Source organism: Pinus tabuliformis, chromosome 6, assembly GCF_031772625.1.
Source record: "Pinus tabuliformis cultivar Carrire ecotype Pingquan chromosome 6, CPIR1, whole genome shotgun sequence".
NCBI lineage: Eukaryota > Viridiplantae > Streptophyta > Pinopsida > Pinales > Pinaceae > Pinus > Pinus tabuliformis.
This window is the reverse complement of record NC_142292.1, coordinates 1,104,549,780-1,104,568,397: the sequence shown is the minus strand read 5'-3', so window position 1 is coordinate 1,104,568,397 and position 18,618 is coordinate 1,104,549,780. Positions and strand designations below refer to the sequence as shown.

Genomic DNA, 18,618 nt, shown 5'->3' with positions numbered 1-18,618 from the left:
GTGGTTGGTTCAAAAGGAGATTGGTTGATGCAGATATATTTGATGATTGAATGATGTTGTTGATGGATCCAGCCTGAAAATTTATGAAACATGGTCCCTGGAAGAAAATAGAAGGTTGTAGCCTTCTGTAGGTTGGCACCTACGTACTAGTAAACATATTAGCTAGTACAAAAGCTAGGGGGTTGTAGCTCCCTTCCAGTAGAAGCTGGAGAACGAGAGAAGGTTGTAGCCTTCTGCAGGTAGAAGCATGCATACTGGTATAAGACTGCACTAGTACAAAAAAATTGTAAACAGAATATTCTTATTATTAAAAGAAGACAGAGACGATTGCAGCAAGTGCTTTTCACCCACATTAGTTTTCCACCTTATATCTTGGTGTTCATGTGTGTTTCTTATGTGATGATCTATTCTGTTTTTACTGCACCTGGTTACTGTTTATATGGTTAATGAAGTTCTGATACACTGATTAAAGATCCACATATGATGAACTAACTGAATCATAAGTTTGTTGAATATACGTAGTTGTATTAAACGCAGTTGGGTGTACATGCGAGTTCCCTTAACTGAAGTAGCGTATATGAATATGATTATGGAAATGAAAAATTGTTGATTTGTTAATACTGATTCACCCCCCCCTCTCAATGTTATTTCCAACCCTCAATATAAAACATACCCTTGGTCTCCTTGAAGCGATCGACACTAGAAACTTTTCCTTCTTCCTAAGACAGAGTCAAAACCATCTTTAATTGATCATTTCTTGTTGGTATGATGTTTGCTACCCTGAACTAGGGCTATAGAACTTGGACTTTCAATTTCAAACAGAACTTCATAAGAGTTGTTCTTTCACCTATCCTCTAATACCATGTTAATTTTTCATGATCTTCTAATTCGATAATTACTTTCCAAATATTTATTAATTAATCCTTCTTGTGTCACTTTCATCATTAAGCAATTATACATAGAGAAACTCAACAATAAAATAATAATGATTGTAGGATCGTGAAGAGATGGCCAAACACGAGACAATTTTTTACCCTAGGAAAACCTTAACTAGGGAAAAACCCAACAATCTTTTCTTAGGAGAAATTATTCAATTCATGAAAAGTATAATCATATTTTCCCATACAAAATTTGTCAAACTAACCACAAAATCCAATAAGTCAAACCTAGTCAAACATACTACATTTTCAGCATCCTACAACTTGGTCAACATCTGGTCAAACAAGCAGAATTTCGACCTCCTACAACTGCCTCAGAAACCCTAGCCAACTATGTTGGACATTGGATAAACCAACGCTCCTTGTGTGTTTCGTGACATGGACTAACCACCTCTCATGGATCCTTATCTCTGGCGATGTGATCATTGACTAACACCTATGGGTTTTGGTGTAACGGCAATCGCGATTCCTAACAAGTGGTATCAAAGCGTAGGTCATGAGTTCAATACACACCCAGCTTGCAATTAAGGGGGATAGTGTTGGACATTAGATAAACCAACGCTCCCTGTGTGTTTCGTGACATGGACTAACCGCCTCTCGTGGATCATTATCTCTAGCGATGTGATCGTTGACTAACATCTGCGGGTTTTGGCGTAACAAGAATCGTGATTCCCAACAAACTATAGTTAAACTGCCCATAAACAGATTTGGTCAACTAACCAAAATCTTGCTCAAGAAAAACAGAAATAGTCTCATTCAATGCAGGTCAAACTTTTGTCTTATCCTCTCTCTCCTTCACACGTGCGAACGGAGAACATATGGTTTTTGTGTGAGATCCAAATTGTGTCAAATAAAGGAGGTCGAGTGACTCATTTATAGTGATATAAGGTGCCCCAAGTGGCACGTCTCTTAGTGTTGGGACGACTTAAACAATTAGACCTGACCTTACATTTTGGAGGCAAAAATTAAATTCAAAATTTAACTTTCAAATTTCTTCTTTTTCATTTTTCTTTAGGGTCAACTTGTAGTGAAGAAAATTGACCGCGACTACCAAAATTCAACAATTAAATGGGAAATATTGAATTAAATGCTTGTGAGCATGGCATTAGCAACATCTAAAGGTCATTTGTTAGTAATAAATCGATTGAACCCATTTTCAACTTTGATATTTTAATATCATTGGTTTGGATAAAGGTAAAATTTTCATCTTTAATATTTGAATACTATCAATTTGAACAAAGATAAAGAGGGGTGGTTCATTAACACAAATTATGTCATCAACCAATTCTACATGGTGATCTATTTACCTACATGTAATTAATTATGAAGTTAAAAACCACTAATGATGCCAAATTTAATAGTAAACATCACAAACTAGAGGGAGAAAATCAAATGACTTTAATGAGTAAAATTATCAACTTTTGAAGAAATTATTTTATGCTAATTTTCCAAAATCAAATATCCACAACTCTAAAATGGTATTTATCTATGCCAACAAATCTAAGTACCCATGGCAATTACTTCTAAAGTGCAAGTTTCAATATTTCATAGTAATTCATAAATGACCTTATCAAAGGGGTGAGACATATTAGCTAATTAGGTGGTCCAACCATTAGTCTCCTCATGGGACAACCAAGCAGTTGGAACAATGGGATGTGATCCCCTCCACCCGGTTTCAAATCCCAGCATCTTTAGCTCATTGTGATAAGGATCAAGGAGTAAGCCCCCCCAACCTCGTGAAGTCTCGACTCTTTGCTAAGTCATAAATTCCTGGTATATTTGGCTTTACAAGCTATTGGATATACTCTTTTTGTTATAGATTACTCCAACAAGTTAATGATTCACCATGGTAAATAAATAAATTAGTTGGTCCAACCATGGATCATATTGCTAACCCATTCTTGCCTACAATTACAAAAAAAATGAAGTACAATCAGGTACTAACAACATCAATCATTCACGTACTTACCAACATTATTTGAATTTAGATGCATTCTAGCAAGAATGATATCAACATAACATGACTCGTAAATAAAATTAGAAATCATGAAACATCAAAGCCTATGAAGTGGTCATGTATGTAGTTATTTAATTGCAGTATAATGATATTGAATGAAGGAATTGTACTCGTGCTTAAATCTAGCACTATAAAAGTTTAGCTAACATTAATATTACACTATAAAGATATTATCATTACATTTGTATGATGGTAAAATATTCATTTACCTTCATCAAGGATTCATGATATAAATTTTAATTGTTTGTTTTAATATGGGCATGAAGATGCCATATATCTAAATAAATTTTATATTCTTTTTTCTTAACGACAAAACTTAATTACATTTTTTTGTGAAAACTTTGTCAGGGAAACCTTCCAAATGCTTACATTCAATGAATAGTACTCAAGTTGAGCGTCACTAATAGACAACTTGAATACCTAACCATGAAGACCCTTGGTATATTCAACCTAGTGACCTTGTTGGCTATTACAACTCCTAGGTAAGAAATCAAATCACTAGAGTTGATCCATGGGGCTATGAAACTTTCTTATGATAAATGAAATTTTATATACCACATTTAAAAAAACAAAATAGAAAATTTCAAGATATAGTATTTATCCAACACATTTTAAAAAATTAGTACCACTGAAAAAATGAAAATAGCACTGTGAAAGACGGAACATCCTACTTGAAATCATGTTTACTTTATTGTAAAAATTAAGTTTTTTTAAATATCCATTAATGATCAAAATTAGCTAATCTAAAAGAACATTAATGGATGAAACTCGTGTCCAAAGGTAAAAGAACATTAATGGATGAAACTCGTGTCCAAAGAAAAAAGAAGAAAGGATGAGATGACAAGAAGGCTTGATAAAAACATAAAGATAAGTCACAAGAATGCCCAAATGATTAAGATGGGTATATACGCGTTCATGAGAAATAACCAACGGATAAAGGAGGATTCAAATTCATGTGTGTGTTCATAAGAAGGAACCATTCAAACGGGATAAAGGAGGATTCAAGTTCATTGTATTGATGAAATCTAGTTATATTTTTATAATAATAATTTGTTCATTAGAAAGAACAATCCATCCAAAAGGATAAAGCTGCGTTCAAATCCATTTTATTGATAAAATCTAAGTATTATATTGGCCTCATTATATTTTTTATTTCCATGTATACAAGTTATGTTAAGTTAATTCTCAAAATGACGAAAAACTAAATATTGGAGATATGACCTCACTGCCATGCAATGGATCACATTAGTTACCTCTGAAAGACGACCCCTCCTTATAGAAAATAATTGCATTTATAGACATATGATGGGCATGGTTAAAAAACATTTGGTTGTCTTCTTATAAACTTACTTATGTCAAAGTTTTTGGATGAATCGATATAAGAGTTTAACTTGCACTTTTGCCAACACTTTTTTTATGCACAAGTAGCTCTTGATTGAAGTCAATTCAGATTTCACTACTAATATGACAAATCACAAACTGGATAACTAGATATTTCAGTCTATAAAAACTCCAGCAACTATTTTTGTCGCAACAAGAACGGACAATAACTTTGTATTCCGTCATAATAACTAGGAGGGTCTTTAAGGCGAGTACAATCGGCTCAATTAAATTCATCGACCAATAAAAACATGACCTGGTTAAGAAGCATACGTCCCAAAATAGCTCTACCTTAGGCAGTCGTCAAATATAAACTCGGAGCGTCTGATACCCGCAAAATAATTTTCCTCCTTTATCTTCTCACAATCTTATTGTAAGGTAATCTTGAAATCAAAGTGCAATGTACAATTTTGAAAGCAAAATCAATGCTCACCACTGTGCATTTCACCATGTCATGATTTCCACCATGTCACCTTAAAGATTACACGTTGGAAAAAAAGGGCTTTTTAAACTAAAATCTAACACCGAGTGAGGCATTCTGTCGAAACATCAAACAAGAAAATACCTTAAACACGGTCAAAGTTCTAAATGAGAAACTCATATATTTGGTAGGTCAATTTCTCCTGCTGAATCACATATATCTCAATATGGTGCCTGACATGTTGAAAAGCTTATAGGTCTTCAAATCTGTGCATTCCGTATCACAATGATTTACATGGCAACTTAGAATTATGAAAAGATCATTGATTAACAAATGTCGAAATACAAAACAAGATATAAGTTGGTTTTACAAATCTCTGTGCACAAACATAGACAACTATGCAAATCAGAAATACATGAAAAAGCTTGTTGCTACAAACGATTACCCAAAATAAGTTTACCTTTAAAACAGCGATTTATTTTATAGAGGCCCCACCAGTTGTTTCTCCAGGTTTTGGGGTAGCTAACCCCTTTCCTCCCATGTAAGCATATTCCGCTTTGTCTAGCATCTCCCGCTTCACAGTACACAGGAAGACATTTAGTATTATGGCTAACATTTAGCTAGAATATGCTTAGATAAAGTAGATATGCCTGGTAATCCTTATTCTATGCTATGATCTGAAAATTAAATTTATCACTTTCCACTCTCTGATATGGTCTGCTATGATCGATGGAAATTACTTTTTAGATAATCACCTCACACACCAGCCATTGTATGTTGTGTGAAGAGCAAGGAAAACAAGGGTTGATCGATGGAAATTACTTTTTTAGATAATCACCTAATCACCTCACACGCCAGCCATTGTGTGCTGTGTGATAGGATGATAATTTGTATGCTAACTATTTGTTAAAAAAAGCTGAACAAAGCCCATGGGGTATAGAATAGATGGTGGCACAGTGTTCTGTTAAGGGACTCCGTGGCGAAAAGGTCACTGGTTCGATACCCCGTGGACAAAAATCCAGCCATGAGAAGGGCTGGTGTTGCCTAGGCCGGGTGAAATGCCCAAGTGATTTTGACGGCTTAGATGCGTTTGGGTTGCAGCTACTCGAGCCACAGATTAAGCATGCCAGTCATCTCAAGGCTCACATTACCTAACTATTAAAATTGGCAACTAGGGCCAAACTCCATGTGGGTCATCTTATTAATGGAAGCTGATATTTTTCTTGGATCCCCCTCATCGAGAAGTGTAGGATTGATTTAAAAATCATATGATTCCAATAAGTATTCATGGAGATATGAACTTATTTGTGTTATGGGACAATTCGTCAAAGTTCGCCAACAACCAAATAAACCCCTCTTGTGTTCAATGTTTTAGTATAAATAGAGGTGGCCTTCAAGTCATTTCAACACACTTGGGATCTCTTCCTCTCTACTTGTCTTTGGGTTTTAGTAAGAAGAGAGATCCTAAGGGATAACACTGCCCTAATCCAGAGGGCACAAGCCAGAACTGCTGAGAAAAGCCGGAACTGCCGGAGCTGCCGAGAAAAGTTGGAACTGTCGGAATTGCCGGGAAAATCCGGAATTGCCAGAACTGCTAGGAACTGTCGAAACTGCCAAGAAAAGCCGGAACTGCCGGAAATAGTCGGAATTGCTGGAACTGCTGGAACTACCAAGAACTACCGGGAACTGCCGGAACTACCGGGAACTGTCGAAACTGTCAAGAACAGCAGGAACTACCGGGAATAGCCGGAACTATCGGGACCAGCGGGAACAACCGAGAAAGCTGATGCAGAGGGCAGAAACCGGAACTACCAGGAAAAGTCAGAACTGTCGGGAAACGCCAAAACTGCCACGAATAGCCGGAGCTGCCGGAACTATCGGGAATAGTCGGAACTGCTGGAACTGCTGGGAACAACAAAAATTGTCGAAACTGTCGGAACAGCCAAAGCATCTGTCTCCGAAGGAGAGCAGCATGCAAGGGACAACTAACTAGCATTAGGAAAGTTGTATGGTACTTAGCAGCAAATACACCAAGCATGCAACGTTACAGCTAGCATGCAAGGAACAGCTAGCATGCAACAGCAAGCATGCAAAAGACAACAAGCATGCTAGAGACAACAAGCAAGCAAGATGCAGCCAGCACATAGATCAGTATGGCAACATGGTGCAGCAATGGCAACATGGTGCAGCAATGGCACATAATGCAGTACAATGATGGGTACAGTCATGATTAATGAAGCATGATGAGACATTGAGATGCAGCATAGTGATGATGGGTGCAGCATGGTGTAGCACGGTGAGGTGCAGCATGATGACGAAATGCAGCACAACGATAGGTGAAGGAGTCACCTTCGAGAATCAGTTGAAGCAGCATGTCTTCTTAGAGATGATCTATGCACTTATCTAGATAAGTCAAAGTGTTGACTTCTGTTGTAAACGTACTATCTCTCTCTCTCTCTCTGCTGAACTATTGAAGAATATATAAGAAGAATTGATCAAGGGTTTCCCCACATTGGGGTTTGCCCCTGGCTAGCGCCACATCTTGTGTCCTCTTGTCTTGGCTTGTCTTCTGCAATTTATGTTTATATTCTATCTGCAATTTACTTTAACGCTGATGTGATCGCTAATCTAGAAAAGATATTGAGCTAACTGTGAAAATTGAAATAAATTGCTCTAAGCATAGAACATACCTAAAATTAACATGGTATTGGAGCTAAGGTGAAGGCAATTCCCAAGCAAGAGTGAAAGAGCAATCACCGAAGACTATTGGGAAAGAAAAAAAAGGATCAATGGATTCCTCATCCCTTTTCAAATTCACCAAGGGTGAAGTCGAAGCAGAGAATATTATCAGAATGGCGCAGCAGAAGTTTCTGATGGCCTACCTAAAGATCACTTCAATGGGAAGTCCGGATCTAAGGGTGGAAGGAAAGGCAGATGCCTTGGTTGTAATAAGTTCAGCCATTATCCGAAGGAGTATCTAAGGTAGGGACACATCACTTGATGATGATAACAATCATTCCAAGGACATCTTCAATGATCAGAGGAATGAAAGGTAATGCAAGTCATCAAGGAAACAGCCGACTCTTCAAAGAAAGCAAGGAACCCCACGTATGAAGAATCGAATGTTGTTTTTGATAAGATAAAGAAGTGTTATCTTGTATTGGCCCTCTCCTTCATATTCTTTGGGAATCTGGCTTATTGATTGTAGTGCTTCAAGGCACTTCATCGAATAGAAGGGTGCACTCTCTAATTTGGTAGAGATGGAAACAACCGTGGGATTATACTTGGAGTCGATGCCGCCTATCCCGAAAAGGGTGTAGGGAATGTTACCCCTCAATTGAATGAGGGTAACTCTATTCATTTACAAGAATCTCTTTTATGTACCTAATCGTAAGAAAAACCTAGTGTCCATCTCGGAAATGGAAGTCAAAGGTTTCAGGGTGGCATTCATCGATGGAAAGGTACGTGTTAAAAAATAGAATTTTCAAAAATGCTTTTTCTCATGGGTTCAAGGTTGGCAATTTGTATCAAGTTGCAGGATGGTCCATTGTGGATCATGTCAATTGACATATTGCATCTATAACACCGGAGGTCTACCTATGGGGCCCTACGCGATGTGACTCAGATGGTGATAGGGATGCCTGAATTCAAGAAGAGCATGAAGATAAATGCATGAGATGTACCGAAGGAAAATCTTATAAGGGAACCATTCCACTGATGCAGCAGGTCCACAGGTTTGGAACAACCCGAGGAGTTTGAGATTCATGATCGGGAATCTCATGTATACAGGTGGAAGAAAACCCTCTATGGCTTGAAGCCGAGCGTAATATGAGAGGATTGATAGTTGTATGATGAAGCTAATAGTCACTAAGAGTGAAGCCAATCCAAACCATTGTTTGAAGGTTGTGGATGATAGACCTCTCATACCAGCACCTTATGAGGACGACCTATTTCTAATAGGTACAGACCCTCTCATTTGCAGAAGTAAGAGAGTTGGATTCCGGATGTGGAATGATAAACTACAAGCCAGTGACTACCTCGAGGATCTTAACTTTCAGAAGTTATATGGTAGTGATGTCGGACCAAATTTGGGAAATGCCTCTGAGTTTCATAAACTCATTCACGTTGATGTTCTTGGTGAACTTCCGTCCAGACATATGTTTTGCAGTTAGCATGGTGAGCTCATATTTGGTTGAGTCTCACTGGATTGGTGCCAAGAATCTTCTGAGATATCCAGGACACAATCTCTCATGGATTGAGATACACTGCCGGAAATATGAAACTGCATGATTATTCGAATGTTGACTGGGCTGCCAGTGTGGAGGATCACTAGAGCACTTCTCAGTGCTAGTTCTCTTTGGATTCTGCTTCGATATCATGGATGAGCACAAGCAGAAGTCTGTTGCTATAAGCACCGCCGAGACCGAATACATAGCTACGAGTATGATCTCGTGTGAAGCCGCACGGTTGCAGAAACTCTTAAGTGCGTTGTTTGTACACATGATGAATACCACTGTGATTCTCTATGACAACCAGAGGGGGGATTCGAATATTGAGGAATCCTGTATTCAATGATTGCTCCAGCAGATAGACATCAGATACTGCTTTATCTGGGATATGGTAAGTCGATGAGCGAGGAAGCTCCATTGCATTGAGACTGATGTACAGGTCGCAGACATTTTGTCAAAGCCCCGGGAAAAGGTCAAATCTGTGACTTTCCCGAACGACTTGGAGTCATTGAGAGACCTTCTTATAAGGGTCCTGCATGTTGCATGCATTGAGCTCTAGGAGCTCTGGGGAGCTTGGGGTACTTACTAGAGCAACATACGACCACAGGGCGACCCACCCTCCCCTGGTGCTGTGCTATGTACAAGATGACAGGTTCAACCTTCCCCTGTGATACCCCATGGCAACTGTGGAACAAGATGATTAGTTCTCCTGTGGGCCGGGATGATTAGTTCTCCCATGGAAACTATGGAACAAGATGATTAGTTTTCCTGTGGGTCGGGATGATTAGTTCTCTCGTGGCAACTGTGAAACAAGATGATTAGTTCTCCTGTGGGCCAGGATGATTAGTTCTCGCGTGGCGACTGTGGGGCAGGATGATTTGTTCTCCTATGGACAAGATGATTAGTTCTCCTGTCGAGGCATCCTACCCATGCAGTCTGGGACTCATGGGAAGTACCTCTCATCTGATCAATGAGTAGGGAAATGGGGTTAGGGACCATAGTAGTACTATCAATGGACACATCAATGTATCTACCGTACTCCCTATGCTAGGATGACCTCCATTAATCTGGAATCAGTATGAGTGGTTTGAGACACTCTCTTGTGATATTGATCTGGGATCAATAAAACTGACTTCGGGCCAGTAAGAGTGATTTGACACACTCTCTTCAAATGAAACTGACTTCAGGTTAGTAGAGAATGGTATGAGACACATTCTCGATCAATTCTTCTTCTTCATGGTTCAACAGAGCAGAGCAGTGCAGGGCATTGATGGCAGAAATAGTACATTCGGACATATGGATCGGCGGATGGAGTTCTCCCTAGTTGAGAGGGAGTGTTAAAATTGGCAACTAGGGCCAAACTCCATGTGGGCCATCTTATTAATGGAAGCTAATATTTTTCTTGGATCCCTCTCATCGAGAGGAGTAGGATTGATCTAAAGATCATCCGATTCCAATAATTATTCATGGAGATATGAATTTATTTGTGCTATGGGACAATTCATCAAGGTCGGCCAACAACCAAATAAACCCCTCTTGTGCTCAACGTTTTAGTATAAATAGAGGTGACCTTCAAGTCATTTCAACACACTTGGGATCTCTTCCTCTCTACTTGTCTTTGGGTTTTAGGAGGAGGAGAGATCCTAAGGGATAACGCTACCCTAATCCAGAGGGCAGAAGCCAGAACTGCCGAGAAAAACCAAAACTGCCAGAACTGCCGGGAAAAGCCGAAACTGTTGGAACTGCCGGGAAAAGCCGGAATTGCCGAAACTGTCGGAACTGCCGAAACTGTCGGAACTGTCGGGAAAAGCTGGAACAGCCAGAACTGCTAGGAACTGCCAGGAACTGTTAGAACTGTCGGGAAAAGCCAGAACTGCCGGAACTGCCGGGAATAGTCGGAATTGTTGGAACTGCCGAAACTATCGGGAACTGCCGAAACTGTCGGGAACTGTCGGGAATAGTCGGAATTGTCGGAACTGTCGGAACTGCGAGGAATAGCCAGAACTGTTGGGAACAGCTGGAACTGCCTGGAATATCCGGAACTGTCGGGAACAGCCAGGAACGCTGACGCAGAGGGCAGAAGCCGGAATTGCCAGGAAAAGCCAGAACTGCCGGGAAAAGTCGGAACTGCCGAGAAAAGTCGAAACTGCCAAAACTGCCAAAACTGTTGGGTATAGCCGAAACTGCCGGGAATAGCCGGAACTGCTGGAACTACCGGGAACAGCAGAAATTGCCGAAACTGCCGGAACAGCCAGAGCATCTGTCTCTAAAGGAGAGCAGCATGCAAGGGACAACTAACTAGCATTGGGACAGTTTTATGGTACTTAGCAGCGAATACACCAAGCATGCAATGTTACAGCTAAAATGCAAAGGACAACAAGCATGCTAGGGACAACAAGCAAGCAAGATGCAGCCAGCACATAGATCAGTATGGCAACATGGTGTGGCAATGGCACATAATGCAGTACAGTGATGGGTACAATCATGATTAATGAAGCATGATGAGATGCAGCATAGTGATGATGGGTGCAGCACAGTGAGGTGCAACATGACGACGAAATGCAGCACAAAGATAGGTGAAGGAGTCACCTTCGAGAATCAGTTGAAGCAGCATGTCTTCAACTGATCTCATGTATCATCTTCTTAGAGATGATCTATGCTCTTATCTAGATAAGTCAAAGTGTTGACTTCTGTTGTAAACATACTATCTCTCTCTCTCTGCTGAACTATTGAAGAACATATAAGAAGAATTGATCAAGGGTTTCCCCACATTGGGTTTGTCCCTAGCTAGCACCACATCTTCTGTCCTCTTGTCGTGGCTTGTCTTCTACAATTTATATTTATGTTCTATCTGCAATTTACTTTAATGCTGATGTGATTGCTAATCTGGAAAAGATATTGAGGTAACTGTGAAAATTGAAATAAATTGCTCTAAGCATAGAACATACCTAAAATTAACACTAACAAACAAATGAAAAAGGCTGAATATAATATCCCTTGCTTTTGTGATAACTTTGATGATCTTGTTGTTATCCCGACTTTAAACTTGTGATTGCAAATAGAAAACACCTCATTATTCATATCATTATTACTCCAGTAGTAGTAGACAAGCTAATAAACAGGTTTCTTGAGCTGAATGCAAACTGTTTGAATAAATGTCTCAATGAAAATTCCTAAATCCATGCTACAACCAAGAATATTTGTTTGTAAGCAGGCTTGTAGTCACGTTCGTGAGTGTTGCCCTGTCCTGCAAACAAATTTAGAGATTTATGTTTAAATTTTATATTTGCTGTCAGGGTCACGTTATTTTTAGGAGGTTGCATCTGAACTGTTTAATGAGATGGGAATGAAATTTCTACATGAATGAGCAGAATCTTATCATTCGTTGTTTGTACGACTGTGTCAATGCTTATACCGTGATCTGGAACCCTTATGCACTACCATAATCTGGGTTATGCTTGGTATGTTGATACATGTCAAGTAAAGGCACAAAGTAATTCAAATTTTACTACAAAACGTTTCCATTTTGTACCAAGCAACCAGCCTATAGGAGGTACCTTTTTTACTAATCCATTTGCTGTACATCAAAGTGTTGGCATTATGATTCTGGTATGGCTTTATGATACATATGTTGTACTTGATGGCAACCCACTCATCTCAGATGATAAATTATAGTGCAGAAAAGTTCATGCACTTATATGCAGAGAAAAGCTTATTCTATGTAGAGAAAAGTTCACGCACTTATATGCAGAGAAAAGTTTATTTCATGTAGAGAAAAGTTCACGCACTTTTATGCGGAGAAAAGTTTATTTCATGTAGAGAAAAGTTTATTTCATGTAGAGAAAAAGTTCACGCACTTTCATGTTGGAGAACTTACCTTTGGTCCATGGTAGTTAGTCCTTGGTATTTGAACCTATGGTTTTGGACCATGGTACCTCGTCAAAAGTGTGTATATGTTGGAGAACTTACCTTTGGTCCATGGTGGTTAGTCCTTGGTATTATTGAGCCCCATGTTTTTGGGCCCCTTGTATTGGTTATCTATGGTATTGATCCATGATTTTAGGAAGAAGCTTGCCTATATAAAGCAAAGGAGATCACTTGGCTAATTCATTCATGCAAATCGAATATCTTAAGATCTGAAATATTGGGTTATTGTTTTAAAAGTTTGATCTATGAAAGGGAAGTTGAAAGCGAATCTGTGAAGGGTGATCTCTCGAGCGCTACAGCTGCGGAAGTGCGGAGGTGCCACAGAAGGTGCAGTGCGGAGGCGCCACAGAAGGCGCAGTGCGGAGACGCCACAGAAGGCGCAGTGCGGAGACGCCACAGAGGTGCCACAGAAGGCGCAGTGCGGAGACGCCACAGAGGTGCCACAGAAGGCGCAGTGTGGAGGCGCCATAGAAGGCGCAGTGCGGAGACGCCACAGAGGCACCACAGGAGGCGCAGTGCGGAGGCGCCACAGAAGGCGTAGTGCGGAGGCGCCACAGAAGGCGCAGTGCGGAGACGCCACAGAGGCGCCACAGAAGGCACAGTGCGAAGGCGCCACAGAAGGCGCAGTGCGAAGGCGCCACAGAAGGCGCAGTGCGGAGGCACCACAGAAGGCGCAGTGCGGAGACGCCACAGAGGCGCCACAGAAGGCGCAGTGCGGAGGCGCCACAGAAGGCGCAGTGCGGAGGCGCCACAGAAGGCGCAGTGCGGAGGCGCCACAGAAGGCGCAGTGCAGAGGCGCCACAGAAGGCGCAGTGCGGAGGCGCCACAGAAGGCGCAGGTGCGGTGGTCGCGGTGCCACAGAAGGCGCAGGTGCGGAGGTAGTACAGATATCCGCAGATCTATACCAGTGAAGTTGCGATCCCTACTTAAAATTTGTTTTAACTACCTTTGACTATTCTGCAGGGTTTTGGGTGCATAACTGATGTTTGGTTACTGGTATTGAGTTCAGATAACAGCATGATTAATGACTTATCTTTATGTACTAGATCTGGTTGATAACTCTCATAATATCATTGTATATGTATGGATCTGGTGATTGGGTGATTCAGAAGGTTGTTTGATTATGAGCTTCAATGTTGTTGTTGGATCCAGTTTGAAAATTTATGAAAAGTGGTCCTTGAAAGAAAAGAAGTAGGGGGTTGTAGCTCCCTTCCAGGAGAGACTGGAAAACGAGAGAGAGTTGTAGCTCTCTGCAGGTTGCAGTCTGTGTACTGGTAAAGGACTGCACCAGTACAAAATCATTGTAACAGGAGTTTCTAATTTGAAAGAAGATAGAGACATATTGCAACAGGTGGTTTTCACCCACATTGGGTTTCCACCTTATATCCGGTGTTATTTGGTGTGACTATCTGTTTTTCTTGTTCATGCTCATTATTTTATGGTACTGATATGCAAAAATAATTCAAAGTGTAAATAAGGAAGATTTGTTAAAAGAACTTGATAATACTGATTCACCCCCCCTCTCAGTATTATTTTCAACACAAAGAATCTGTTTTGTTGGAGACTGGAGTTTATTCCAGCCTCATATCCTGTTGGTTTACCTCTTGTTCCAGCTAGAAGGAAAGCTACAACATTTCACAGTTTGATAACTTATTCATATGATATTATTTTTTCTTTATGTGCTTAATATGTGGAAAAGGGCGTCATTTACTTACAGCGAGAACAAAATTTCTCCGAATGGTACAAATCTTCTATAATGGTACCAAAAGTGGGTGACTCCTAGGAGAATTTTTTTCTCTCTTATGGTTAGCCAGCCAGCCAGCAGCCCTATGATGATCCACAAATAGCTTTACTTCAAAGCTCTCCACCTATACTAGGTCAGTACTCTCTCCCATCTAACATACATCTTGAAGAAAGGTGGGTCATCTATCAAAAAGTACACTAACCATTTTTGTAATCATGTGCTCTCATTTTATGTTAAGGACATACTAATATGAATCACAGGTTGAGCTGGATGATTGACTGCTCTTGATTTTATCCTTGTTCCCACCCTTCAGCCGGGAGATTAAAATTTAACCCTTTGGCCCCAATCTACCTCCCTTGAGGCCTTTTCTTCCACTATTTGGGAGGGGCATGAATAGGAGGCACCTGATATAGCATGCCCAAGGTAATCCATATTTACAACTTTTCATCTCCCCTATATCCATTTCCACTCTTTGGGTTGATTGCTACTGGTCAATGGAACTAGGACCCTATAGCCACTTCTCTGAGTCGAGACTCGAAAATTTTTCCTTAAGATGTTGATGTAGTTGAAAGAAAAATAAAAACATATAAAACCACAAATAAAAGAAAATGAAAAATGCAAATAATGGATAATACAAACAATAAGCATCTGGGAAACAGTTTAGCGTGAGCTCTACCACCCTCATGTCAGGCTCTAACTAAATAAAGTAACTTATAAATGTCCCAACCCAAATGAGCAATAAACTACTACATCTTTAATGGGTTTTGGAAAACCATAAGTCAAGTTGATCACCCACGCTATCCAAGAAATAAAATAAAATCATTAAGTAAAAGGTGCACCATACAGGTGGAAAACATAGGCCAAGGAAAGGGGTAACTCATGCCTCCATGATTGTTCCCTCTTTATCATAATTACACTCAAAGATGTTGGACCTCCTTCAGCTGGTACCATGGTTGTGGCATCTTCCTTGAAGTCTTTCCCACTCCATGACCACATTTATCAAATGCATCTATGGATTGATGAGCCTGCCTAAAAATTGTCCCTCCCCTTTGGGGGTGGAAACACCTAATAGGGTTAATTGCATAACAATCTCCAACACAAGTGTGGTAACTGTCTTAGAGATCATCAGCTAGAAAGACATTTGAAAGCAAGGTTTGTGTTTAGTATTCTGTGCCCCTAACATTGAATATGCCCCACTATGATACAATAATGGTTTTGTCCCTAACAATGTTGATCTCACATGATCTTGAGAGTATGTTTCAAGTGGTTTCATACATTAGGGATGGCTTGACACCTTTCCAGCACATTGAATAGGACATCTAACACAACTATGAGAGTACTTGTAACTATGCAGCACCAGCGTTGCTCATCTAGAGATTAACAATGGGACTTGAGGAGCCCCACATGGTTGTATGGCCCCTTATACACCTCCAAATGTTGAATTGTTGAGCCAAGAAGCCAAGGCGTTAGCTTGATGGATGATGCGCCACAAAGAACCCAAGACACCCCCAGGCTGGCTTTATACCTGTTTGATAGGTGTTACCTTGTTCTAGAGCACAAATGAGGATGGAGATCACTTGAGATACTTTGGGAGGGTTGACACACTCCCTTTTGAGGCTAACATTGTGCCCTAGTGCTGCCATGTCACCCATGCATGCCCTAAGTGGATGACATAGGGCTTCCTAATGATGGCATCTTGGATGAGGAGGCATTACTTGGAGATGCAACCATTCATTTTGATGATGTTCGTTAGAGTGAGGAGCATTATCGGATCTACTTTGTCACTTTGCTTGATGGAAATGCCCATTTATGGAGGATGGTGTCATGTTGAAGAGATTTTCCTCCCACACGTATGGAGGATTTATGACATTTTATTATGATTTATCGATTTGTAAAGCTATCTTTAGGCCGCTTTATGGCCTATTAGCCTTGTTGGGCACTTTAAGCAAAATTCTTAGGGATTTTCATTTTAAATTAAGGAAAAGTGACTTGATCGCCCTCATAAAAATAAAGGGAAGTCATTTTCCTTTGGATCATCATCATGTTACCCACCAAAATGGGTAAACCCATAAGAGAAAACTTTTCTCCTACATTCGACATCTAGCCAACCAGCAGCCATTGATATCCACTTCTTGATGATGATATGCCATGTGCCTCCACCATCTACATCAGCCACATACCTCTCACCATCCAGCATTTCCTCTTGGATGAAAGTGGGCTACTATTCAAAAGGTTCTTTGATAATTTTGCAATCGGGTGTTTATACTTGTTTGATTTGGGCATTTAGTATGGATAACACGGTGATCCGGAAGATTAATCGATCTTGACTGTAAATATGTTCACACCTTACTAGGGAGGTTAATCTTTAGCCCTAGTCTAGTGGGACCTATTACCGCTCAAACTAATAGGGGTCCTAGAAGGGGATCTTAGAGGGGAAACTACCAGGTCAAGGGAAACAATGGCGCAATAGCCCACTGTCAACTCAGCTAAAGCTCCCTACTCTTTACGGACTTTCACCGATGAGAGGAGACCCAGTATGAAGGGAATCACCTAGATAAATGGGTCAATAAAGGAAAAGAGTGATTCTTGAAGAGGCCTATTCACAAGAGAGGCTCAATATATTACTTGCTTGCCCAAGAGGCAAGATGAAAGGCTCTCTAAGAAGGGCCAAGAGGATCTTAGGGGCTAGGTTTTGGGAATGAAAGTTCTTAAGGAAGGACCTGGTCCTAAAAACCCTTATGAAGACTTGGTTTCCAAATGGTCTTTGAAGAATCACCTTCCAAAGGTTATGGGACCACACGGGAAGAGGAGAGGATCAAAGAATGAATTTTCAATAAAAGGCAATGCAATGATCCAAATGAGGTTACTAGCTTGAGGAAACCAAGGGCAAAATTTGGTCTCAGAGCTAGGGCTTGGGATGTCTCGGGATCTAACCATCAGAATGGCTTCAAATTTGGAGGACACCAAGGAGACTCACCAATGCAGTAGTTGCCAAGAGATCGAAATTTTTGAGTGGATGGTTTGCAAGTAAATTGATGCCCTAGGAGACCTAATGGGGCTTGACCTAGAAAAGGAGGGAGGTGAAAAAGAAAAATAAAGTTTAAAGTAATCACCAGAGGAGGACCCATGCTTCGTCCTTTGGGAGAGATGTAGTCATGGAAGATTTGGGATTTGATTTGATTTCCACTTGTCAAGGAGGCCTAAAAGCAACTTTGCTAGGCATTAGGGCTTAATGGAAGCAGCGTCAAGGTCATTTACACTTCGTTTAGGAATATTTGGTGACTTATCAAGACAAATTCAACAAGGTTGTCTCTAGGAGCATTCATTCATTCAAACATGGCCCATACTTGATACAACACTATTTAGAGATTCAATTTCCACAATTTTTTTCCATGAAAAGCAACAAATTAATCCTACAATAGCGAAAATCCCAACAATCATGAATGTAGCACAATAAATAACAAGAATTTCATTGGAAAGTACTTACATGTAAGAAGAATATATCCAATCACCAAGATATACTCCAAGACAAATAAGATTATCCAAACACCAAAATTCATCCATTCATCCCAAAAATCTCATCCTCAAAAGATAGCGAAAATTTCACAAGATATGATCCAATCCAAGTGATGATGAGAGAATGAATCAACTCATCATCTATTTATACAATGTCTAATGAATTCGATTAAGCTTATTTTGGCCTAATTTAGCCCCTAAAATAAAATAATGTGCAAAATAACAAGTACCTTTGGTGACAAGCCCACCAAACTAGCTCAATAACAAAGGAGTAAGCCTCTCAAGAGAGTCGAATGATCAATAACGTGTTGTTGGGCCTTAAAAGAGGCCTAATGAAGTCCATAGGTGCCATAATATCAAATAGAACTCCAAAAATAGTGGACAAGAGGTTGGCCCCTTGTTCTCCAAGTAATAAATCGGTGCTACACCCAAATGGATGTGGGGGC

At 40.2% G+C, this 18,618-nt stretch overlaps 1 protein-coding gene across 1 annotated transcript in view; it reads right to left on the bottom strand.

Annotated features, from left to right (window-relative positions):
• Positions 1 to 4,663: 4,663 nt before the first annotated feature.
• Positions 4,664 to 18,618, bottom strand: part of LOC149262774 (uncharacterized) — a 115,802-nt gene continuing 101,847 nt past the window's right edge. Inside the window, exons 4-5 of the mRNA XM_089425185.1 lie at positions 5,217 to 5,330; positions 4,664 to 5,022 (exon numbers count right to left, since the gene is read on the bottom strand). Coding sequence (XP_089281311.1) covers positions 5,232 to 5,330 — 99 coding nt within the window. The 3' untranslated portion in view covers positions 4,664 to 5,022; positions 5,217 to 5,231. The remainder of the gene's footprint in view (positions 5,023 to 5,216; positions 5,331 to 18,618) is intronic.